The sequence below is a fragment of the Salmo trutta genome, chromosome 8 (genome assembly GCF_901001165.1).
Source record: "Salmo trutta chromosome 8, fSalTru1.1, whole genome shotgun sequence".
Classification (NCBI taxonomy): Eukaryota; Metazoa; Chordata; class Actinopteri; order Salmoniformes; family Salmonidae; genus Salmo; species Salmo trutta.
Genome location: NC_042964.1, coordinates 49,711,044 through 49,737,413, shown reverse-complemented (window position 1 = coordinate 49,737,413; position 26,370 = coordinate 49,711,044). Strand labels below are relative to the sequence as shown.

General features: G+C 43.8%; 1 protein-coding gene across 1 annotated transcript in view; it reads left to right on the top strand.

Annotated features, from left to right (window-relative positions):
- LOC115199156 (oxysterol-binding protein-related protein 8) overlaps positions 1 to 20,291 on the top strand; it is a gene marked incomplete in the record, with an annotated part of 77,436 nt that extends 57,145 nt beyond the window's left edge. Inside the window, 9 exon segments of the mRNA XM_029761770.1 lie at positions 107 to 205; positions 2,967 to 3,064; positions 3,769 to 3,858; positions 14,609 to 14,745; positions 15,523 to 15,708; positions 16,405 to 16,561; positions 17,357 to 17,462; positions 18,710 to 18,815; positions 19,414 to 20,291. Of these exon segments, the coding sequence (XP_029617630.1) occupies positions 107 to 205; positions 2,967 to 3,064; positions 3,769 to 3,858; positions 14,609 to 14,745; positions 15,523 to 15,708; positions 16,405 to 16,561; positions 17,357 to 17,462; positions 18,710 to 18,815; positions 19,414 to 19,549 (1,115 nt within the window).
- Between the last annotated feature and the right edge of the window lie 6,079 nt (positions 20,292 to 26,370).

The window sequence follows — 26,370 nt, the reverse complement described above, 5'->3', positions numbered from 1 at the left end:
CTGAAAAAAAAATATATATAATCATTTTAAAGGCGCACCCAACAAATGTTTTATCTGTGTTAACACCCTTTTCTGGGTGTTGTCATGATGATGTGTCTCTTTGCAGGAAACTCCCTGTCGGCCATATTGGATGGAGAAGCTCGGCTCACCTTTCTCAACAGAGGAGAAGACTACGTCATGAACATGCCCTACGCCCACTGCAAAGGTCTGACCTCTTTTACTGACTGGAGTCTTACTGTGAAAGCAACACACATTACATTAAGGTCTGACCTCTTACTGACTGGAGTCTTACTGTGAAAGCAACACACATTACATTAAGGTCTGACCTCTTTTACTGACTGGAGTCTTACTGTGAAAGCAACACACATTACATTAAGGTCTGACCTCTTTTACTGACTGGAGTCTTACTGTGAAAGAAACACACATTACATTAAGGTCTGACCTCTTTTACTGACTGGAGTCTTACTGTGAAAGCAACACACATTACATTAAGGTCTGACCTCTTTTACTGACTGGAGTCTTACTGTGAAAGCAACACACATTACATTAAGGTCTGACCTCTTTTACTGACTGGAGTCTTACTGTGAAAGCAACACACATTACATTAAGGTCTGACCTCTTTTACTGACTGGAGTCTTACTGTGAAAGCAACACACATTACATTAAGGTCTGACCTCTTTTACTGACTGGAGTCTTACTGTGAAAGAAACACACATTACATTAAGGTCTGACCTCTTTTACTGACTGGAGTCTTACTGTGAAAGCAACACACATTACATTAAGGTCTGACCTCTTTTACTGACTGGAGTCTTACTGTGAAAGCAACACACATTACATTAAGGTCTGACCTCTTTTACTGACTGGAGTCTTACTGTGAAAGCAACACACATTACATTAAGGTCTGACCTCTTTTACTGACTGGAGTCTTACTGTGAAAGCAACACACATTACATTAAGGTCTGACCTCTTTTACTGACTGGAGTCTTACTGTGAAAGAAACACACATTACATTAAGGTCTGACCTCTTTTACTGACTGGAGTCTTACTGTGAAAGCAACACACATTACATTAAGGTCTGACCTCTTTTACTGACTGGAGTCTTACTGTGAAAGCAACACACATTACATTAAGGTCTGACCTCTTTTACTGACTGGAGTCTTACTGTGAAAGCAACACACATTACATTAAGGTCTGACCTCTTTTACTGACTGGAGTCTTACTGTGAAAGAAACACACATTACATTAAGGTCTGACCTCTTTTACTGACTGGAGTCTTACTGTGAAAGCAACACACATTACATTAAGGTCTGACCTCTTTTACTGACTGGAGTCTTACTGTGAAAGCAACACACATTACATTAAGGTCTGACCTCTTTTACTGACTGGAGTCTTACTGTGAAAGCAACACACATTACATTAAGGTCTGACCTCTTTTACTGACTGGAGTCTTACTGTGAAAGAAACACACATTACATTAAGGTCTGACCTCTTACTGGCTGGAGTCTTACTGTGAAAGCAACACACATTACATTAAGGTCTGACCTCTTTTACATTAATACCCATAGAATTATATATGCCCGCCTAATGTTCTTTGCAAGCTTACCAGGGTTGGGCTCAATTCAAATTGAAGTCAATTCAGGAAGTAAACTGAAATTAGAAATCAATAATTAAAAAGAGTCAATCTCTTTTTTTAATGACTTCTTAATAATCTGAAAAGGAGAAGCTGTTTATGTCAGAAGTATTAAACATTTTGGATTTTAAATTCAAATCACTTCCTGAATTGACTGCCTTGAGCCCAACCCTGAAGCAACTCGTCCATTTCTTCTACATGGGAAGTAGATTCAGCATGACTTCTCTAGTCATACAGACTGACTGGATAGTCTGTAGTACTGGAATATACTTCAGTACTAACTGAATCGGTCCTGATTCACACACTACCAGGGTTGGGTCAATACCATTTCACTTCTGTCAATATGAAAGGAACATTGGAATCAGAGTGTCAGTTTACTTCCTGAATGGAATTCAATAAAATGGAATAAATCCTTACACTGCACACCACTGTAGTGTATACTAACTATCCTCCCTCTGTAGGGTACCATCTCTACTGTAGTGTATACTAACTATCCTCCCTCTGTAGGGTACCATCTCTACTGTAGTGTATACTAACTATCCTCCCTCTGTAGGGTACCATCTCTACTGTAGTGTATACTAACTATCCTCCCTCTGTAGGGTACCATCTCTACTGTAGTGTATACTAACTATCCTCCCTCTGTAGGGTACCATCTCTACTGTAGTGTATACTAACTATCCTCCCTCTGTAGGGTACCATCTCTACTGTAGTGTATACTAACTATCCTCCCTCTGTAGGGTACCATCTCTACTGTAGTGTATACTAACTATCCTCCCTCTGTAGAACACCATCTCTACTGTAGTGTATACTAACTATCCTCCCTCTGTAGGGTACCATCTCTACTGTAGTGTATACTAACTATCCCCCCTCTGTAGGGTACCATCTCTACTGTAGTGTATACTAACTATCCTCCCTCTGTAGGGTACCATCTCTATTGTAGTGTATACTAACTATCCTCCCTCTGTAGGGTACCATCTCTACTGTAGTGTATACTAACTATCCTCCCTCTGTAGGGTACCATCTCTACTGTAGTGTATACTAACTATCCCCCCTCTGTAGGGTACCATCTCTACTGTAGTGTATACTAACTATCCTCCCTCTGTAGGGTACCATCTCTATTGTAGTGTATACTAACTATCCTCCCTCTGTAGGGTACCATCTCTACTGTAGTGTATACTAACTATCCTCCCTCTGTAGGGTACCATCTCTATTGTAGTGTATACTAACTATCCTCCCTCTGTAGGGTACCATCTCTACTGTAGTGTATACTAACTATCCTCCCTCTGTAGGGTACCATCTCTACTGTAGTGTATACTAACTACCCTCCCTCTCTCAGGCATCCTGTATGGCACCATGACTCTGGAGCTGGCAGGCCAGATCACCATTGCCTGTGAGAAGACAGGATACAGTGCCCAGCTCGAGTTCAAACTCAAGGTAGGAGGAAATAACGTGTTCTTTAGCTACAATCATTTAACTTTTAGTCTTTAATGAACAAAAGCTTCAAACTGCATTAGGCAGTTTAAGTGCTTGAAACTCTAATCAAGCTCTAGATGGGAGGGGGGGCAACTCTCATCTTGGAGAGCTACAGGACCCACCTGCAGGCTTTTACTCCAGCCCCAATGGAGCACACACTGATTCTACTAATTAGCTGCTCAACAGGACCTTGATTAGCTGAATCAGGTGTTTTAAAGTGGGGTTGGAACAAAAGCCTGCATACCCAGTACCTAGCCGAGAGGAGGGTTGCCTGACCCACCCCTGTGCTGCATCTTGAACTTCAAAACACCAATACCAATGTGATGAATACTCCTTTCTGGAACACTTTATTTTACAGCCTTCTACTTACCAGGTAATACTTAGATAGTACTTGTTGAAGTGGTAGCTACCTAGAGTAATAGTATAGTTAGATTAGTAGCTATGTACACAGTTGTTTCTTTTGAGACACAAGCATCAATATGTCCCATTTGGTACCAGGTAGTTACCAAAACTGTTGGATTCTATGAGGTCATTACCAGAATTGATACATTGGTGCCATGTAACATGGTTACCATGTCTCCACTTTGATGCCATGTAAATACCAGGTAAGAACCAGGTTAAACAGGGCTGTAACATAAAGCGTCACCCTCCCCGTCTCTTTTCAGCCGTTCTTGGGTAACAATGACAGTGTAAACCAGGTCTCTGGAAAGATCAAGCTGGGGAAGGAGGTGCTGGCTACGCTGGAGGGACACTGGGTAAGTTACATTTTACATTTTAGTCATTTAGCAGACGCTCTTATCCAGAGCGACTTACAGTAGTGAATGCATACATTTCATACATTTTTTATTATTTTTTTTGTACTGGCCCCCCGTGGGAATCGAACCCACAACCCTGGCGTTGCACACACCATGCTGGCGTTGCAAACACCATGCTCTACCAACAGAAGGAAAACAGAAGGAAAACTGACAAACAGTTTGGGACGAGAAATGCTTATTTTCGTTTTCCGTTGCAAACGTTGGTGCCCTAATGAACACAACCCTACACTTCTCTTTAAAACCTCTTTGGGCTAAGTGGGGCGCTAGTGACCCACCTCGACGACATCCGGTGAAATTGCAGGGCGCAAATTCAAAATACATAAATTGTAATATTAAACGTTCAAAAGCTTAACTTCTTGTTAATCCAACCCATTTGTCAGATTTCAGAAAGGCTTTACGGCGAAAGCATACCATGCCATTATCTGAGAGCAGCGCCCCACATACAAAAGCATTAAAAACATTTTCCAAACCAGCAGAGGCGTCACAAAAGTCAGAAATAGCGATAAAATAAATCACTTACCTTTTGAAGATCTTCCTCTGTTTGCAGTCCCAAGGGTCCCAGTTACACAACAAATGGTCGTTTTGTCCGATAAAGTCCTTCTTTATATCCCCAAAAAGTTAGTTTAGTTGGCGTGTTTGATTCAGTAATCCACCCGTTCCACTCGTTCAACATGTATACAAAGGAATCCCAAAAGTTACAAATAAACTTCATCCAAGCAAGTCAAACAACGTTTCTAATCAATCCTCAGGTACCCTAATATGTAAGTAAACGATAACATTTAACACGGAATGTAGTATGTTCAATTCCGGAGATAAATAACGAAGTGCGCGCCCTCATCCACGCGCGCCACAAGACTACAGTCCAAAATGAAAGCACCTTGAAAAACTACAATTACTAACTAATTTTTCAAAAAACAAGCCTGAATCCCTTTCTAAAGACTGTTGACATCTAGTGGAAGCCATAGGAACTGCAATCTGGGAGGAATTCCTTTGAATATCCCATAGACAAGCATTTGAATGGGTGGTGACCTCAAAAAAAACAATTTCCGAATGTATTCTCCTCGGGTTGTTGCCTGCCATATCAGTTATTTTATACTCACAGACATTATTTTAAACATTTTAGAAACTTCAGAGTGTTTTCTATCCAATGCTACCAATGATATGCATATCCTTGCTTCTGGGCTTGAGTAACAGGCAGTTTACTTTGGGCACGTCAGTCATCCGAACTTCGGAATACTGCCCCCTAGCCCACATGCATATACATTTTTTTTTAAGGTTTCGAAGTATGGAAAGTTGTTATTTTCCACCCCAAAGGTCAAACTGACTTTGATTATGTCAGGAGACCTGACCTTGATGAAGTTTTAATGGAGGCCACCGAACATGCACTTTTACCTACCTGCTTAATGCATCCAAACTGTATGTAGATTTAAGTCACCAATTAAATGTAAAATGGGCTGTTTTCTGCACCAAAGGCCAGAGACACTGTTGAATACGTGCTGAGACTGTTAGTTTGTCAGGGTGACAGGCTGCGTACACAGTATATCATCATCAATATCTGTTAGTTTGTCATGGTGACAGGCTGCGTACACAGTATATCATCATCAATATCTGTTAGTTTGTCATGGTGACAGGCTGCGTACACAGTATATCATCATCATCATCATCAATATCTGTTAGTTTGTCATGGTGACAGGCTGCGTACACAGTATATCATCATCATCATCAATATCTGTTAGTTTGTCATGGTGACAGGCTGCGTACACAGTATATCATCATCAATATCAATATCTGTTAGTTTGTCATGGTGACAGGCTGCGTACACAGTATATCATCATCAATATCTGTTAGTTTGTCAGGGTGACAGGCTGCGTACACAGTATATCATCATCATCATCAATATCTGTTAGTTTGTCAGGGTGACAGGCTGCGTACACAGTATATCATCATCAATATCTGTTAGTTTGTCAGGGTGACAGGCTGCGTACACAGTATATCATCATCAATATCTGTTAGTTTGTCATGGTGACAGGCTGCGTACACAGTATATCATCATCATCATCAATATCTGTTAGTTTGTCATGGTGACAGGCTGCGTACACAGTATATCATCATCAATATCTGTTACTTTGTCAGGGTGACAGGCTGCGTACACAGTATATCATCATCATCATCAATATCTGTTAGTTTGTCATGGTGACAGGCTGCGTACACAGTATATCATCATCAATATCTGTTAGTTTGTCAGGGTGACAGGCTGCGTACACAGTATATCATCATCAATATCTGTTAGTTTGTCATGGTGACAGGCTGCGCACACAGTATATCATCATCAATATCTGTTAGTTTGTCAGGGTGACAGGCTGCGTACACAGTATATCATCATCAATATCTGTTAGTTTGTCATGGTGACAGGCTGCGTACACAGTATATCATCATCATCATCAATATCTGTTAGTTTGTCATGGTGACAGGCTGCGTACACAGTATATCATCATCAATATCAATATCTGTTAGTTTGTCAGGGTGACAGGCTGCGTACACAGTATATCAACATCAATATCTGTTAGTTTGTCATGGTGACAGGCTGCGTACACAGTATATCATCATCATCATCAATATCTGTTAGTTTGTCATGGTGACAGGCTGCGTACACAGTATATCATCATCAATATCTGTTAGTTTGTCAGGGTGACAGGCTGCGTACACAGTATATCATCATCAATATCTGTTAGTTTGTCATGGTGACAGGCTGCGTACACACTATATCATCATCATCATTAATATCTGTTAGTTTGTCATGGTGACAGGCTGCGTACACAGTATATCATCATCAATATCTGTTAGTTTGTCATGGTGACAGGCTGCGTACACAGTATATCATCATCATCATCATCAATATCTGTTAGTTTGTCATGGTGACAGGCTGCGTACACAGTATATCATCATCATCATCAATATCTGTTAGTTTGTCATGGTGACAGGCTGCGTACACAGTATATCATCATCAATATCAATATCTGTTAGTTTGTCATGGTGACAGGCTGCGTACACAGTATATCATCATCAATATCTGTTAGTTTGTCAGGGTGACAGGCTGCGTACACAGTATATCATCATCATCATCAATATCTGTTAGTTTGTCAGGGTGACAGGCTGCGTACACAGTATATCATCATCAATATCTGTTAGTTTGTCATGGTGACAGGCTGCGTACACAGTATATCATCATCAATATCTGTTAGTTTGTCATGGTGACAGGCTGCGTACACAGTATATCATCATCATCATCAATATCTGTTAGTTTGTCATGGTGACAGGCTGCGTACACAGTATATCATCATCAATATCAATATCTGTTAGTTTGTCAGGGTGACAGGCTGCGTACACAGTATATCATCATCAATATCTGTTAGTTTGTCATGGTGACAGGCTGCGTACACAGTATATCATCATCATCATCAATATCTGTTAGTTTGTCATGGTGACAGGCTGCGTACACAGTATATCATCATCAATATCTGTTACTTTGTCAGGGTGACAGGCTGCGTACACAGTATATCATCATCATCATCAATATCTGTTAGTTTGTCATGGTGACAGGCTGCGTACACAGTATATCATCATCAATATCTGTTAGTTTGTCATGTTGACAGGCTGCGTACACAGTATATCATCATCAATATCTGTTAGTTTGTCATGGTGACAGGCTGCGTACACAGTATATCATCATCAATATCTGTTAGTTTGTAAGGGTGACAGGCTGCGTACACAGTATATCATCATCAATATCTGTTAGTTTGTCATGGTGACAGGCTGCGTACACAGTATATCATCATCAATATCTGTTAGTTTGTCAGGGTGACAGGCTGCTTACACAATATATCATCATCAATATCTGTTAGTTTGTCAGGGTGACAGGCTGCGTACACAGTATATCATCATCAATATCTGTTAGTTTGTCAGGGTGACAGGCTGCGTACATAGTATATCATCATCATCATCAATATCTGTTAGTTTGTCATGTTGACAGGCTGCGTACACAGTATATCATCATCAATATCTGTTAGTTTGTCAGGGTGACAGGCTGCGTACATAGTATATCATCATCATCATCATCAATATCTGTTAGTTTGTCATGTTGACAGGCTGCGTACACAGTATATCATCATCAATATCTGTTAGTTTGTCAGGGTGACAGGCTGCGTACATAGTATATCATCATCATCATCATCAATATCTGTTAGTTTGTCATGTTGACAGGCTGCGTACACAGTATATCATCATCAATATCTGTTAGTTTGTCATGGTGACAGGCTGCGTACATAGTATATCATCATCAATATCTGTTAGTTTGTCATGTTGACAGGCTGCGTACACAGTATATCATCATCAATATCTGTTAGTTTGTCAGGGTGACAGGCTGCGTACATAGTATATCATCATCATCATCATCAATATCTGTTAGTTTGTCATGTTGACAGGCTGCGTACACAGTATATCATCATCAATATCTGTTAGTTTGTCATGGTGACAGGCTGCGTACATAGTATATCATCATCAATATCTGTTAGTTTGTCATGTTGACAGGCTGCGTACACAGTATATCATCATCAATATCTGTTAGTTTGTCAGGGTGACAGGCTGCGTACACAGTATATCATCATCAATATCTGTTAGTTTGTCAGGGTGACAGGCTGCGTACACAGTATATCATCATCAATATCTGTTAGTTTGTCAGGGTGACAGGCTGCGTACACAGTATATCATCATCAATATCTGTTAGTTTGTCATGTTGACAGGCTGCGTACACAGTATATCATCATCAATATCTGTTAGTTTGTCATGGTGACAGGCTGTGTACACAGTATATCATCATCAATATCTGTTAGTTTGTCATGGTGACAGGCTGCGTACACAGTATATCATCATCAATATCAATATCTGTTAGTTTGTCATGGTGACAGGCTGCGTACACAGTATATCATCATCAATATCTGTTAGTTTGTCAGGGTGACAGGCTGCGTACACAGTATATCATCATCAATATCTGTTAGTTTGTCATGGTGACAGGCTGCGTACACAGTATATCATCATCAATATCTGTTAGTTTGTCATGGTGACAGGCTGCGTACACAGTCTATCATCATCAATATCTGTTAGTTTGTCATGGTGACAGGCTGCGTACACAGTATATCATCATCAATATCAATATCTGTTAGTTTGTCATGGTGACAGGCTGCGTACACAGTATATCATCATCAATATCTGTTAGTTTGTAATGGTGACAGGCTGCGTACACAGTATATCATCATCAATATCTGTTAGTTTGTCATGGTGACAGGCTGCGTACACAGTATATCATCATCAATATCTGTTAGTTTGTCATGGTGACAGGCTGCGTACACAGTATATCATCATCAATATCTGTTAGTTTGTCAGGGTGACAGGCTGCGTACACAGTATATCATCATCAATATCTGTTAGTTTGTCATGGTGACAGGCTGCGTACACAGTATATCATCATCAATATCTGTTAGTTTGTCAGGGTGACAGGCTGCGTACACAGTATATCATCATCAATATCTGTTAGTTTGTCAGGATGACAGGCTGCGTACACAGTATATCATCATCAATATCTGTTAGTTTGTCATGGTGACAGGCTGCGTACACAGTATATCATCATCATCATCAATATCTGTTAGTTTGTCATGGTGACAGGCTGCGTACACAGTATATCATCATCAATATCTGTTAGTTTGTCAGGGTGACAGGCTGCGTACACAGTATATCATCATCAATATCTGTTAGTTTGTCATGGTGACAGGCTGCGTACACAGTATATCATCATCAATATCTGTTAGTTTGTCATGGTGACAGGCTGCGTACACAGTATATCATCATCAATATCTGTTAGTTTGTCATGGTGACAGGCTGCGTACACAGTATATCATCATCATCATCAATATCTGTTAGTTTGTCATGGTGACAGGCTGCGTACACAGTATATCATCATCAATATCTTTTGTTATTTGGGTTTCTGCTGGATCCAGCTGGCTTTTACTGTGTTGTCTCCAAGCTGGGCCTCAGACAGACAGACAGACAGACACTGACAGGTGACAGGCACAGACTGACAGACATAAGACAGGCAGACTGACAGATGACAGACAAAACCTGACTGACTGACAGACTGATTGACAGACTGACTGACTGACAGACAACCGACACGGACTGACAGGCGACAGGCACGGACTGACAGACAGACACAGACCGACAGACACAGACCAACAGACAGACACAGACCAACAGACAGACAGACAAAAACAGATGACAGACAGACTGACAGACAGACGACAGGCACGGACTGACAGACAGGCGGATGGATGGACGGACGGACGGACGGACGGACAGACAGACAGACTGACAGATACAGACAGACGGACACAGAGTGACAGACAGACAGACAGGCACGGACTGACAGACAGCCAGACACAGACTGGCAGACAGACAGACACATACTGACAGACAGACAGACAGACACAGACTGACAGACACAGACTGACAGACAGATAATGGGTCAATGCTAGAACCGACCACTCCTCTGCATAACTTTCACCTCAGTCATTCTATCTCACACCTTCCCCTGGCTTTCTGGGTAATTACCCCGGCCAGCTCTATGCCATTAGTGTCATCGGGTTCTCGGGAATAACGTGTGTGTGTGTGTGTGTGTGTGTGTGTGTGTGTGTGTGTGTGTGTGTGTGTGTGTGTGTGTGTGTGTGTGTGTGTGTGTGTGTGTGTGTCTGAGTCAGATTAGCTGTACCTAAACATCACTAACACTGCCTCCATCCATAAAGTCACCCTATTCCCCATATAGTACACTACTTTTGACCAGGGCACATAGCCAGGTTGTTTTGGTAGGTCAGGGTGATGGAACACTTTGGTGTGTAATAAGAAGCAGTGGTTGTTGTCAGATAACAGGATGTCAGCGTGTGTGTGTGTTGGGGGGGGGTGTAACTGTGTTAACCGGGTCTTCCTGTGTGTGTGTGTTGGGGGGGTGTAACTGTGTTAACCGGGTCTTCCTGTGTGTGTGTTGGGGGGTGTAACTGTGTTAACCGGATCTTCCTGTGTGTGTGTGTGTGTGTGTGTGTGTGTGTGTGTGTGTGTGTGTGTGTGTGTGTGTGTGTGTGTGTGTGTGTGTGTGTGTGTTGGGGGGGTGTAACTGTGTTAACCGGGTCTTCCTGTGTGTGTGTGTTGGAGGGGTGTAACTGTGTTAACCGGGTCTTCCTGTGTGTGTGTTGGTGGGTGTAACTGTGTTAACCGGGTCTTCCTGTGTGTGTGTGTTGGGGGGGTGTAACTGTGTTAACCGGGTCTTCCTGTGTGTGTGTTGGGGGGGGTGTAACTGTGTTAACCGGGTCTTCCTGTGTGTGTGTGTGTGTTGGGGGGGTGTAACTGTGTTAACCGGGTCTTCCTGTGTGTGTGTTGGGGGGTGTAACTGTGTTAACCGGGTCTTCCTGTGTGTGTGTGTTGGGGGGGGTGTAACTGTGTTAACCGGGTCTTCCTGTGTGTGTGTGTGTGTTGGGGGGGTGTAACTGTGTTAACCGGGTCTTCCTGTGTGTGTGTGTTGGGGGGGATGTAACTGTGTTAACTGGGTCTTCCTGTGTGTGTGTGTGTTGGGGGGTAACTGTGTTAACCGGGTCTTCCTGTGTGTGTGTGTTGGGGGGGTGTAACTGTGTTAACCGGGTCTTCCTGTGTGTGTGTGTGTGTGTGTGTGTTGGGGGGGGTGTAACTGTGTTAACCGGGTCTTCCTGTGTGTGTGTTGGGGGGTGTAACTGTGTTAACCGGGTCTTCCTGTGTGTGTGTGTTGGGGGGGTGTAACTGTGTTATCCGGGTCTTCCTGTGTGTGTGTGTGTGTGTGTGTGTGTGTGTGTTGGGGGGTGTAACTGTGTTAACCGGGTCTTCCTGTGTGTGTGTGTTGGGGGGGTGTAACTGTGTTAACCGGGTCTTCCTGTGTGTGTGTGTGTGTTGGGGGGGTGTAACTGTGTTAACCGGGTCTTCCTGTGTGTGTGTGTGTGTGTTGGGGGATGTAACTGTGTTAACCGGGTCTTCCTGTGTGTGTGTGTTGGGGGGGGGGTGTAACTGTGTTAACCGGGTCTTCCTGTGTGTGTGTGTTGGGGGGGTGTAACTGTGTTAACCGGGTCTTCCTGTGTGTGTGTGTTGGGGGGGGTGTAACTGTGTTAACCGGGTCTTCCTGTGTGTGTGTGTTGGGGGGGTGTAACTGTGTTAACCGGGTCTTCCTGTGTGTGTGTTGGGGGGTGTAACTGTGTTAACCGGGTCTTCCTGTGTGTGTGTGTGTGTGTTGGGGGGGGGTGTAACTGTGTTAACCGGGTCTTCCTGTGTGTGTGTGTTGGGGGGGTGTAACTGTGTTAACCGGGTCTTCCTGTGTGTGTGTTGGGTGGTGTAACTGTGTTAACCGGGTCTTCCTGTGTGTGTGTTGGGGGGTGTAACTGTGTTAACCGGGTCTTCCTGTGTGTGTGTGTGTTGGGGGGGTGTAACTGTGTTAACCGGTGTCGTGACGTTGTATTAGTTAATGTGACGACTGTTGCTCATCGAATGATTAACGGTTTATAATTGCGTGATTAAATGAATTAAGCAATGAATCAAGCAATTATTAACTCATTAACCTGGGGCACCATGGGAAAATTATTTTGATTGAGTTTCTATTTCCCAAATTAACTCAAAGGATATCAGAATATCGATTTTACAACAGTCGCTAAATTAATCAACCTCTTGTCTCATGTCTGAACGTCGCATAATCCGGGAATCTGCACGAACCCGGGCTACACCAATGAGTTTACCACACCAATCTTAGTTGATTATTTATTTACTAGCAAGCTAAAATGATGATAAAAATACACATACACAAAACACAGTCTAGCTATTGATTAGGACTTAGTATAACGGGCCAACACACTATGGCACGTGTTACCCAAAATGGGGATTTAAAAGAGAGAGAAACAAAGAAAGTACACAAGAGAAATATACATATGGGTTCATTTGTCAGCCATGCTTATTTAAACCTAGCCTTGCCCCGAACTGCCGCTCTTATGGGTCAGAATATAATGATGTAATTACGTGTTGGAGGTCTCAGGTGGGAAGCTCCGCGTGGGTCGCTTAGGCTTCTAAATGACGCACTTCTCCGGCGCAACTCTCTGGTTGTCCTCACGATGTCAGTGTCCTTCTTGGCTTAGTGGTCTGATCCCTCGCCCTTGATCTGAAAAGGGTCTTCTGAGGACAGACAGCTCTGTAGCTCAGAGCTCACAGCTTCGGACTCAAACGGTGTAGATACCACGATTCAATGGAGAGTGGAGGCTGGGTGGTTCGGCTTGAATTCACCCGCTTAGACACAGCTACTCGTCCGTAGCTCGTGTAGAAAAATATTTCTTTGTCTTCAACCTTGTGTTTCGTTTTGGGTTCGTTGACTTTGTTGGACCTTCGCTGCAGCTTGGGGTCTCTTAGTCTGATATGTTAATTCTTCACTCTCCTGTCTTATACCCTCGGGTCAGAAGTGGGCGTAACCGCCTTTAGGGCAATTCTCTGGGGGGACCAAGTTAAGGGACAAGGCCTAGATTTGACTAACATCCAATTTTAGACACTAACTTCACATTTCATCCTTACCAAAACATTCTGTTTGATTTGGATATTTTCCACACAACGTACAATGTATAAACATCAGGCATATACTGGGAAAACTCTTAAAGGTACAATGTTTTCATAATAACGTCATCTCTTAACCTTTAATAACAACACAAAAGTTACATACATTTTCATATTCCACCTCTCGTCATGACCACCATTGTGGCTGACGGAAACCATTGTTCCAAAGTCCCTTTATTGCATGTTTAATGTTCTGAGGCCAGTTCTCCATTGTGAGGACAAAGGAATTTCTCTGTGGCCTAAGGTTTATCATGGGCGTGAGGGGTCATAAAACCCCCACATCTTCAGACCCCTAGATCTCTCCTCCTCTGTTGGGGGTTTGGGAGATAATCTGTAGGGTGGTGGTCTCCTGTACCCTGACCTGATCAGGACAGTCATGACACCGGGTCTTCCTGTGTGTGTGTGTGTGTGTGTGTGTGTGTGTTGGGGGGTGTAACTGTGTTAACCGGGTCTTCCTGTGTGTGTGTGTTGGGGGGTGTAACTGTGTTAACCGGGTCTTCCTGTGTGTTTGGAGGGTGTAACTGTGTTAACCGGGTCTTCCTGTGTGTGTGTGTGTGTGTTGGGGGGGTGTAACTGTGTTAACCGGGTCTTCCTGTGTGTGTGTGTTGGGGGGTGTAACTGTGTTAACTGGGTCTTCCTGTGTGTGTGTGTGTTGGGGGGTGTAACTGTGTTAACCGGGTCTTCCTGTGTGTGTGTGTTTGGGGGGTGTAACTGTGTTAACCGGATCTTCCTGTGTGTGTGTGTTGGGGGGTGTAACTGTGTTAACTGGGTCTTCCTGTGTGTGTGTGTTTGGGGGGTGTAACTGTGTTAACCGGGTCTTCCTGTGTGTGTGTGTTGGGGGGGGTGTAACTGTGTTAACCGGGTCTTCCTGTGTGTGTGTGTTGGGGGGTGTAACTGTGTTAACCGGGTCTTCCTGTGTGTGTGTGTTGGGGGGTGTAACTGTGTTAACCGGGTCTTCCTGTGTGTCGGGCTCCTCCAGGACAGTGAAATCTTCATCAACGATAAGAAGACGGGGGTGGTGGAAACGTTTTGGAACCCCACAGCAGAGCTGCGTCAGAGCAGACTCACACGTTGCACCGTGCCTCCTGAGGACCAGGGAGACTATGAGTCTGAGAGGTATGAAGAGACCCACAGACTCTCTTCTTTCTGCCCTCTTTATTCCTCCTCTCTCCCCTCGTCATCTCATTCCTTCCCCTCGTTGGCTCTTTATTCCTCCTCTCTCCTCTATTCATCATCTCATTCCTTCCCCTCGTTGGCTCTTTATTCCTCCTCTCTCCTCTATTCATCATCTCATTCCTTCCCCTCGTTGGCTCTTTATTCCTCCTCTCTCCTCTATTCATCATCTCATTCCTTCCCCTCGTTGGCTCTTTATTCGTTCTCGTCATTTCCTTTTCAACTCATCACAGGAAGTCACTTGAAATGCAAGTAATGAAGAAGAAAGTCCACACCGAGAATAAAATAGGAAAAGAGCATTTTTCACTTCTTCTGAGTTACAATTGAAATGGATTTGTTTTGTATCTAAAACAAGCTGCTCATCAGCTCCCTGTTGTCTGTAACTCTGTATCTCTCTCTCTCCCCACTCTCTCACTCTCTCTCCCCTCTCTCTCTCTCTCTCTCTCCCCACTCTCTCACTCTCTCTCCCCTCTCTCTCTCTCTCTCTCTCCCCACTATCTTTCTTCCCACCTCTCTCTCATTCCCACCTCTCTCTCTCTCTCTCTCTCTATATATATATATATATATATATATATATATCTCTATATCTCTATATCTCTCTCTCTTCATGCACTTTTCTAACCTCCAACCTCTCAATCATTCTCTCTCTCGCCTCTCACTCTTCCTCTCTCTCTCTCTATCTCCCCCTCTCTCTCTCTCTCTCTCCCTCCGTCCTCCCAGGTTATGGCAGCATGTAACAAGGGCCATCAACAACAAGGACCAGACAGAGGCCACCAATGAGAAGTTTATCCTGGAGGAGGCTCAGAGGAAGTCAACCCGCGAGCGCAAGGCCAAGTGTGAGGACTGGGCTCCCGGGCTCTTTGAACAGGACCCCGTCACCGGAGAATGGCATTACAGATATGCCGAGTGAGTTCCTTATCTCCAATTCACACACTCTATTCCCCATAGGGCTCTGGTCTAAAGTAGTGCACTATATAGGGAATAGGGTGCCATTTGGTACGCGACCCGTTAGTTGAAGTTGTGTAGAAGTTACAGTTCTAGGATCAGCTTATCTCCATGATATTTGTATGTTAGCCATGAGTGGGTGAAATGTGAGACTGACCTTCGATGCCTGTCTGGGGGCATCTTACGTTGATATATTAAAGGAGAGGGGCCATCTAGTGGAGATGTTATGTAACTAAATTCTCTATTGACAGGCAGAGCCAGGAAAAACTTGAGGTTATATTTGACGTTTATAGAGATCTTAGACTATATTAGTTTGCCAATGCTTCCATTACTATGACGACCAAGAAGTAGCATCAAAACCGTGTATGTAATGTCTGTCAAGTCTCTGCATCGCCAACTGACCCCAGAGCTGATCAACAGGAGGATTGTGACACCTAGTGGATGGACCTGGTATTACATCATGTTGGCATAACATTACCTGTGGTAGTCAATACCAACAGACTGTATTATCTGTTTATGTAATGTTCTCTCGTGTGTGTGTGTGTGTGTGTGTGTGTGTGTGTGTGTGTGTGTGTGTGTGTGTGTGTGTGTGTGTGTGTGTGTGTGTGTGTGTGTGTGTGTGTGTGTGCGTGTGTGTGTGTGTGTGTCCATCCGCAGCACCCGGCCGTGGGATCCGCTGAATGATATGATTCAGTTTGAGAAAGACGGCTGGATCCAGACTAAAGTGCGGCATCGCACCCCTATGGTACGTTCTGCCAGTGTAATTAGTCTCAGTAACCAGGGCCCCAGGAGGGATGGCAATTGCAAGTGCCAGGTAGGTTGGCCAACCGAACAGCGCTCCCTGAGTTGTTTTTATACTTCTTGATTTTTTTTTTTACACCTCCTCCTCCACTTCAGTTTGTCACCAGCCACCACTGCAGCTTGCTCTAAAAGTCTTCTCCAGCTCCATTCACAACCATCGCCTGTGGCTGCTTCTGTTCCGTGTGGGCCGCGCCGCACTGCCCAGCCTGTTGTCTCGTACAGCCATTTTGTTTTGACTGTTTCCCCACCACCTACCGCCATGTTGGTTGTTGTCATTTTTTAGATGATTTGTGGATAATTCTGTTGTCGTTTTTAAGAAGGCTGGTTGTTGATGTCTCCGAGCGCTTTAAAGGCTTTAATGGGTGCTTGGTTGGTTAGTTCATTTGGTTGGTTAGTTCATTTGGTTGGTTAGTTCATTTGGTTGGTTAGTTTAATTTTAGTTGCAACTGACTGTGTTGTTGGTTGTTTTTGGAGTTTCACTGAATGTGGCCGATCGGCACGCTCGCATGCCTCATACAGCTGTGCTACTGATTAGCATGTGATGCAAGTGTTATTATGTGTGTGTGTGTGTGTGTGTGTGTGTGTGTGTGTGTGTGTGCGCGTGTTTGCGTCTGTGTTTTGTTCCTAAGTGCAGCTATTTACATAGTTTCTGTGTGTTCGTTCGTAGGTGTACAAGCGTGTGTGTGCGGTGCGTGAGTGTTTTTGTGTAGGTATCTTTGGTTTTGTCGTCTTCTCTGTGGTGTGTGTGTTGATTTGGTGTCTGGTGTGTGTGGCTCTATGTTGATGTGTGTGTCCTTGGTGTGTGTAGGTGACAGGGCCCAAAAGAAAGCACAAGCACAGTGACAAGCCCAAGAAACCTGAGAGTGGCTGCTCCTCCCCAGAACCTGACCGCCAGGACTCCTCCGGCAGCGAGCGTACGTCTCACACACACACACACACACACACACACCAACAATATTACAATACCACTCACATTAATACACATACAATCCCAATGCTGCAACACAACGGACCCCCCCCATACACACTCATACACCCCCACATACACTCATACACACTCATACACCCCCCACACACACATACACACTTCATACACCCCCCCACACACACATACACACTTATACACCCCCGCACACACACTCATACACCCCACCACACATACACACTCATACACCCCACCACACATACACACTCATACACCCCTCACACACAGACTCATACCTACCCCCACACATACACACTCATACACCCCCCCACGCATACACTCATACACCCCCCCACACATACACACTCATACACCCCCCCACACATACACACTCATACACCCCCCCACACATACACATTCATACACCCCCCACACATACACACTCATACACCCCCCCACACATACACATTCATACACCCCCACACATACACACTCATACACCCCCCCACACATACACACTCATACACCCCCCCCCCACACACACTCATACCTCCCCCCACACATACACACTCATACCTCCCCCCACGCATACACTCATACACCCCCCACACATACACACTCATACACCCCCCCACACATACACACTCATACACCCCCCCACACACACACACACACACTCATACACTCCACCACACATACACACTCATACACCCCCCCACACACACTCATACACCCCCCCCACATATACACACTCATACACCCCCCCACACATACACACTCATATACCCCCCCATATACACACTCATACACCCCCACACACATACACACTCATACACCCCCACATACACATATACACTCATACACCCCCCACATATACACATTTACACACTCATACACCCCAACAACAGAATGGTGTGGGCATATACCAGTCATAAAAAATAGTCAATAGACAGAGTAGACCGCTGATTGGCCAGCTCATCCCCCTGAGGAGTATGACATCATACTCTGAGGAAATGACAAGCAATACCAAGTCTGTTTGAGATGCAAGGTTTAGTGTTTTTTTCCTTCAATTTATTATTTGGCCTCAAATATGACTATAGGACAAGTCAACAACATTATTTGGGTATAAGTTAACATAAAATGTACTTTTAAAAGTGACGTTTTCACTGGACATTTACTTTAACATTTGTTATTGACTCTCTGTTACAGCTGATTGTTGCTGTTTGTGTATTTCAGGACACAAAAGCAAGCACAGTAGCCGGTTAAGGAAAAAGGGCCCAGACCTTAGTGAACTTCAAAGTGCCATTGATTCTATAAAGAAGACACAGGAGAACATTTACAAGTGAGGGTCGTTCAAACATGAGACATTGAGTGTGTGTGCGTGGGGTCTTTGAGTGAGTGAGGATTCAATTGTTCCCAACTTATGCATTGTGAGTTTGTGGTTGTGCATATAAATCCTGTGACTGAGCCCTCACTGACTCTGTCTGTGTGTGTGTGTGTGTGTGTGTGTGTGTGTGTGTGTGTGTGTGTGTGTGTGTCTGCGTGTGTCTGCGTGTGTCTGCGTGTGTCTGCGTGTGTGCGTGCGTGTGTGTGTGTCTGCGTGCGTGCGTGTGTGTGTGTGTGTCTGCGTGTGTGTGTGTGTGTGTGTCTGCGTGTGTGTGTCTGCGTGTGTGTGTGTGTGTGTGCGTGCGTGCGTGCGTATCTGTACGTGTGTGTGTGTCTGCGTGTGTGTCTGCGTGCGTGCGTGTGTGTGTGTCTGCGTGTGTGTGTCTGCGTGTGTGTGTGTGTGTCTGCGTGTGTGTGCGTGTGCGCGCGTGCGTGCGTGTGTGTGTCTGCGTGTGTGTGTGCGCGCGTGTGTGCGCGCGCGTGTGTGTGTGTGTGTGTGTGTGTGTGTGTGTGTGTGTGTGTGTGTGTGTGTGTGTGTGTGCCTACATCTCCAGGAGCATCGGTGTGCTGCGCTCCCGAACGGCAGCGGGCCAGACGACAGCAGAGGGCGGATTCCTGCAGCAGCGCGACTACGCCATCATCATCCTCCTCATCCTCCTTCAGGTCTTCATCAACTTCCTGTTCAAGTAGCAGCCGACAGACTGACAGAGAGAGAGACATATAGAGAGAGAGAGAGAGACAGATGGAGAGAGAGAGACAGGACTGATGGGGGGTTTGTCCAGGCTAAGGAGGAGAAACAGTCTGGAAGTGAATGAACTACAAGAACTATCTCTCTCTCTCTCTCTCTCTCTCTACTGAGTTGACCCTGCTCCACTGTCCTCAGACGGGCCACCATTGTCGCACACACGTCTCAAAACCAAGCATTCCTGAAAGAGGCTCCTCAAAAAAAACTGAAATTGTTTTTAATTTCTATTTATTTGTACCTGTTTAAAGATCCATGTATTTTTAAAGACTGGTGACACCGTCCAGGACTGAAGGGAAGTTGAGGTCAGCGTTCGGCCTTAGCCGGCGTCATGATGTCGTCAACTGGGCCTTGGAGTAGGCGTTGACATCTGGTGGCCATTTTTTATTTTGCTAACGGACACCGCTCCTTGCATTTCACATTGCCCCCATTTCACCCGGATCCCCAACTACAGGGAACATTTTACACTGAGACTTTTGAAGAAAAATGACTTTAATTCAAAACATTTTTTAAGACTGTTCATTTGTTTTGTTTGTTTGGTGTGTCCTTTGTGAGTAGAACCTCTAGTTAAAAAATATACGAGAAGGGAGAAGAACAGTTTTAAGCGGTCCAATATATGTGACGTTCTTTTGAAGCTTTGACAAGGCTCGAGGTTCCTAGCTTGAAGGTGAATCGGCAACAAAAGAAAAAGAAAGGAATTGTAATCAATCGATTTGAATCGTTCCACTGAAATGTGTATACAAGGTCAATAGTATAAACTAGATGCTTGACATGAATTGTTGCTGTGTGGTTAACATGTACAGTAGGATGAATGTTCAGCTGACACACTTGCCCAATAGTGTGTAAACATCACTATGACTCCTAGTAGATAGTAGAGTGCCCAGTGGGGAGGCTGTTCATAGACTTTTGTACAGTAGTAACTCAACATTGTCAGCCAGTCAGAAATCAACTAGATGTAGTGAAAATCTGCCAGATGCAGTGTTTCAGGTGTAGTTTAGGCCGTCAGTCCACTTTCTGTGTACATAGCTAACGGACTGACTCACTCATAGCAGCTGTGTTCTTTCCTAAAGAGACGTTCTTTCACACAGACCCTCTGGGGAACAAGCCAGTCTGGCGTTATCAATACCCCATTACCTCGCTGTCTTTGTGGCCTGCCCACTCTGTGTGTGTCTGTCGTCATCGCCTCGTCACTGTCGTTCACTCATCCAAACCAGACGTTTAGAATGTGGTCACAAGAAAATAACACCAGTGCCTTCTAGAGTGGGGGGTTTGGGGGTTGGGACTGGGGGTTTGGGGCTGATAGGGATTGAGAGGGGTGGGGCTGAGAGTTTGGGGGGTGGGTGGGTGGAGGTTTGAGGCTAATGGGGGGGTTAGAGGTGGGACTGGGGTTTTTGGGGGGGTGCTAACGGGGGTTAGGGATGGGGTGGGGATCGGGGTTTGGAGGGTGGGTGGATGGATGTTTGGGGCTAACAGGGGGGTAGTGATTAGAGTGGGGGGGGGACAGTGAGAGAGTAGGTAGGGGTACAGTAGAAGTGTAAGGGGTAGCGATAGCCAGTGTTTTGGAGTGGTCGTGCCATATCAAGCCTTAGAGAAGAGTCCTGCATGGCCCCTCCCAGTGTTGCCGTGGTTACGCTGCCGTGGGAATCCTGGAAGCTGATTCCTGCCACTTGGAGAGAGGAGGTTATCTCTCTGAATCATCTCTCCGTCTATCCTCTTTCTTTCTCTCCCTCTCTCTCTCTTCACAAGGCACCAAAACCAGGGGAACAACATGTCTCCTCTTCCTTGTCATTGTTCATTGTGTTGTATTATAATGAAAATCACTTTCTGTTTTTTGTTTTCTATGTGGCACATTTTTGCTTGCTCCGTTGTTTTGTTTTTCCTTACTTTTCAGTGTTGATTTGTACAGACGATACCGCTGATATGATTCTGTTCCATGTCGTTTTGCGGTCACCCCTCGATGACTTGAGTTCATTGTCAAATTACCTTTTTTGCATCCCTAATGGTACCCTATTCCCAATATAGTGCCCTACTTTTGACCAGAGCCCTAAAGTACATGTAGTGTACCATATAGAGAATAGGGTGCTATTTGGGACCTACCCCTGGACTCTCTGTACCCGGACGTCCCTGGTCTCTCTGTACACGAACATCCCTGGTCTCTCTGTACCCGGACATCCCTGGTCTCTCTGTACACGAACATCCCTGGTTTCTCTGTACCCGGACATCCCTTGTCTCTCTGTACCCGGGCATCCCTGGTCTCTCTGGTATGTATTTGTATGACAATAACACCTTCCTGAAAGTTATGTTGCCACGTCCCCAAATAAAATCAAAATTACGTCTTTATTGTCTTGTCTGTATGGGGCCAATCAACTATATAACCTCTAGTCAGTGAGCTATGTTGCCGGTCAGCTATAAAGACACACTTTGGTGAACTAATTTGAGTGATGATATGTTTAAGCATTAAGGCACGGGGGGTGTGGTTTATGGCCAATATACCACGGCTAAGGGCTGTTCTTAAGCACGACGCAACACAGAGTGCCTGGATACAGCCCTTAGCCGGGGTATATTGGCCATATACCACAAACCCTCAAAGTACCTTATTGCTATTATAAACTGGTTACCAACGTAATTAGAGTAAAATAAAAAAATGTTATACCCTTGGTATACAGTCTGATATACCACGGCTGTCAGCCAATCAGCATTCAGGGCTCGAACCACCCAGTTTATAATCTGTAATAGACCATGTACTGTAGTCTGTGAACCTGATGAACTAGTGTTGTGGTAACAGATCCCAACACAGACAAAACATAATGACCTATTACAACTCTAGGATCGCTGTTGGACAAAGGGTGGGAGGGAGGATGACTGATATGTATTCAGGGTTTTTATTCCTGTGTTTGTTCTGCTTCTGTTTCCTTGCTGTGTTATTTTCGCCTGGAAGCCAATTGGGATATCCATCCGCCAAATGGGATATCCATCCGCCAAATGGGATATCCATCCACTGTAGACAGGAGTTCTGTGGAAGCTGCAAGAACACTTTTCTGGATAGCCATGTAACAGATGTCTGTCGTCACTAGAGGGCACAGTTAAAACAGCTCAGACCATTGGCATTGCCTGGCATAACCCACCTCTAGACATGTATTCATCATTGACCTCTAGACATGTATTCATCATTGACCTCTAGACGTGTATTCATCATTGACCTCTAGACGTGTATTCATCATTGACCTCTAGACATGTATTCATCATTGACCTCTAGACGTGTATTCATCATTGACATCTAGACATGTATTCATCATTGACCTCTAGACATGTATTCATCATTGACCTCTAGACATGTATTCATCATTGACCTCTAGACGTGTATTCATCATTGACCTCTAGACATGTATTCATAACCCACCTCTAGACATGTATTCATCATTGACCTCTAGACATGTATTCATCATTGACCTCTAGACATGTATTCATCATTGACCTCTAGACATGTATTCATCATTGACCTCTAGACGTGTATTCATCATTGACCTCTAGACATGTATTCATCATTGACCTCTAGACATGTATTCATCATTGACCTCTAGACGTGTATTCATCATTGACCTCTAGACATGTATTCATCATTGACCTCTAGACATGTATTCATCATTGACCTCTAGACATGTATTCATCATTGACCTCTAGACGTGTATTCATCATTGACCTCTAGACGTGTATTCATCATTGACCTCTAGACATGTATTCATAACCCACCTCTAGACATGTATTCATCATTGACCTCTAGACATGTATTCATCATTGACCTCTAGACATGTATTCATCATTGACCTCTAGACATGTATTCATCATTGACCTCTAGACGTGTATTCATCATTGACCTCTAGACATGTATTCATCATTGACCTCTAGACATGTATTCATCATTGACCTCTAGACGTGTATTCATCATTGACCTCTAGACATGTATTCATCATTGACCTCTAGACATGTATTCATCATTGACCTCTAGACATGTATTCATCATTGACCTCTAGACGTGTATTCATCATTGACCTCTAGACATGTATTCATCATTGACCTCTAGACATATATTCATCATTGACCTCTAGACGTGTATTCATCATTGACCTCTAGACATGTATTCATCATTGACCTCTAGACATGTATTCATCATTGACCTCTAGACATGTATTCATCATTGACCTCTAGACGTGTATTCATCATTGACATCTAGACGTGTATTCATCATTGACATCTAGACATGTATTCATCATTGACCTCTAGACGTGTATTCATCATTGACATCTAGACGTGTATTCATCATTGACATCTAGACGTGTATTCATCATTGACCTCTAGACGTGTATTCATCATTGACATCTAGACATGTATTCATCATTGACCTCTAGACATGTATTCATCATTGACATCTAGACATGTATTCATCATTGACCTCTAGACATGTATTCATCATTGACCTCTAGACGTGTATTCATCATTGACCTCTAGACATGTATTCATCATTGACCTCTAGACATGTATTCATCATTGACCTCTAGACATGTATTCATCATTGACATCTAGACATGTATTCATCATTGACCTCTAGACATGTATTCATCATTGACCTCTAGACATGTATTCATCATTGACATCTAGACGTGTATTCATCATTGACCTCTAGACATGTATTCATAACCCACCTCTAGACATGTATTCATCATTGACCTCTAGACATGTATTCATCATTGACCTCTAGACGTGTATTCATCATTGACCTCTAGACGTGTATTCATCATTGACCTCTAGACGTGTATTCATCATTGACCTCTAGACGTGTATTCATCATTGACCTCTAGACATGTATTCATCATTGACATCTAGACGTGTATTCATCATTGACATCTAGACATGTATTCATCATTGACATCTAGACATGTATTCATCATTGACCTCTAGACGTGTATTCATCATTGACCTCTAGACATGTATTCATCATTGACATCTAGACGTGTATTCATCATTGACCTCTAGACATGTATTCATCATTGACCTCTAGACATGTATTCATCATTGACCTCTAGACATGTATTCATCATTGACCTCTAGACATGTATTCATCATTGACCTCTAGACGTGTATTCATCATTGACCTCTAGACGTGTATTCATCATTGACCTCTAGACATGTATTCATCATTGACCTCTAGACATGTATTCATCATTGACCTCTAGACGTGTATTCATCATTGACCTCTAGACATGTATTCATCATTGACCTCTAGACATGTATTCATCATTGACATCTAGACATGTATTCATCATTGACCTCTAGACGTGTATTCATCATTGACATCTAGACATGTATTCATCATTGACCTCTAGACGTGTATTCATCATTGACCTCTAGACATGTATTCATCATTGCGTTTGCCTGAGATGATTATAGGTCCGACACAACTTCAACAACTATTCACTCATTTTATAGTCCTACTGAGAACATGGTCTCTTTTACAGATAAGACCTGAATTACAGAAATTACAGAAAATACACACATCAATATAAATACATAATGCAAGTAGAAAAACAACATGGTGATAAAAAAAACAAACAGTCATAAGATCCTTTGAAGTGCATATCAACACGAGTAGTAGCAACTTGCTTTGCGTGCCAGATGGGAAGGGTTGCACTTTTGGGACTATTCCGTTGATTCCGTTGCACCAGGCAAGCTCAATGAAGTGCAACGTAAGTATATGAAAGATAACAAATATATTTTAACTTTAACACACACACGGTCCCCATCTAGCATGAAGTTAAGAGACCGGTGGCTAGCTCCCATTCCAGCATCTGGCTGGCCATGTCCCAATAACATACACTAGCTTCCTGTCTTCATTTTCATCTTTCCTTCACAAACAGGTGTCAGGTGCCAGCGCTATGGTGAAACCCTATAGAGACCCTTCACCTCTCGGCTGTGGTGAAGGCAAAGACACCAGACAAGGAAGCCACTTCAGGAGTATTAGGACCAGTGGCGACCCGTCATTCAGGGCAGGTGGGGTTTTTGAGCCCCACCTGTTTAGCTAAAAATTATTATTTTGTGCCTGTTTTGCATGTTATTTTGGCATTAAGTCATGTCACATATCAGTTTGTAAACAATGTAAAAGAAATAAAAACTAGTACAAACATGCTCTCTCTTGAGTAAGGCAGCTCCAACATGCAGGTGTTTCAGCGTAGCACAGTGCTTTCTGTGGTGGAGGGACAGCCAGCGGAATAGGCGTTGGTAATCTTCTCTAGTGGCGCCGTGATTGGCTCAGTGTTCTGTCACTCATGGGGACACTACGTCACCGCAGAATCGTTAGAGAGCCAAGCAGTTCAAGTCCCCTTGGGTGCTGCCATAGATTTATATTAGAAGTGCCCATCCAAGAAGGCTCAAGGTCATTGGCCACAGATAAAATGTCAAATAACGTTATATCTACCGCAGCTTTGATTGGACTGATGTTACTTTCAAAATCTTAGCTAGCAAGCTAGACAAGCAGTCATCATGAATCACGTCGACAATCTACTAGCAAATCCTTTTCAATCCTTGTCATATAAAGAGAAATTATTGATAAAAGGTATTCGTGCTCATCGGCCATTGGACATAAATCTTACTCAACAAGTTGGAAATCGCAAATTGAACAATGAGTGGTTTGGAAGGAATCAGTGGCTAACTACAAGCGTTGCAAAGCAATCACTATTTTGCTGCCTGCTATTCAGTGTAGAGGGTGTGTGGTCCA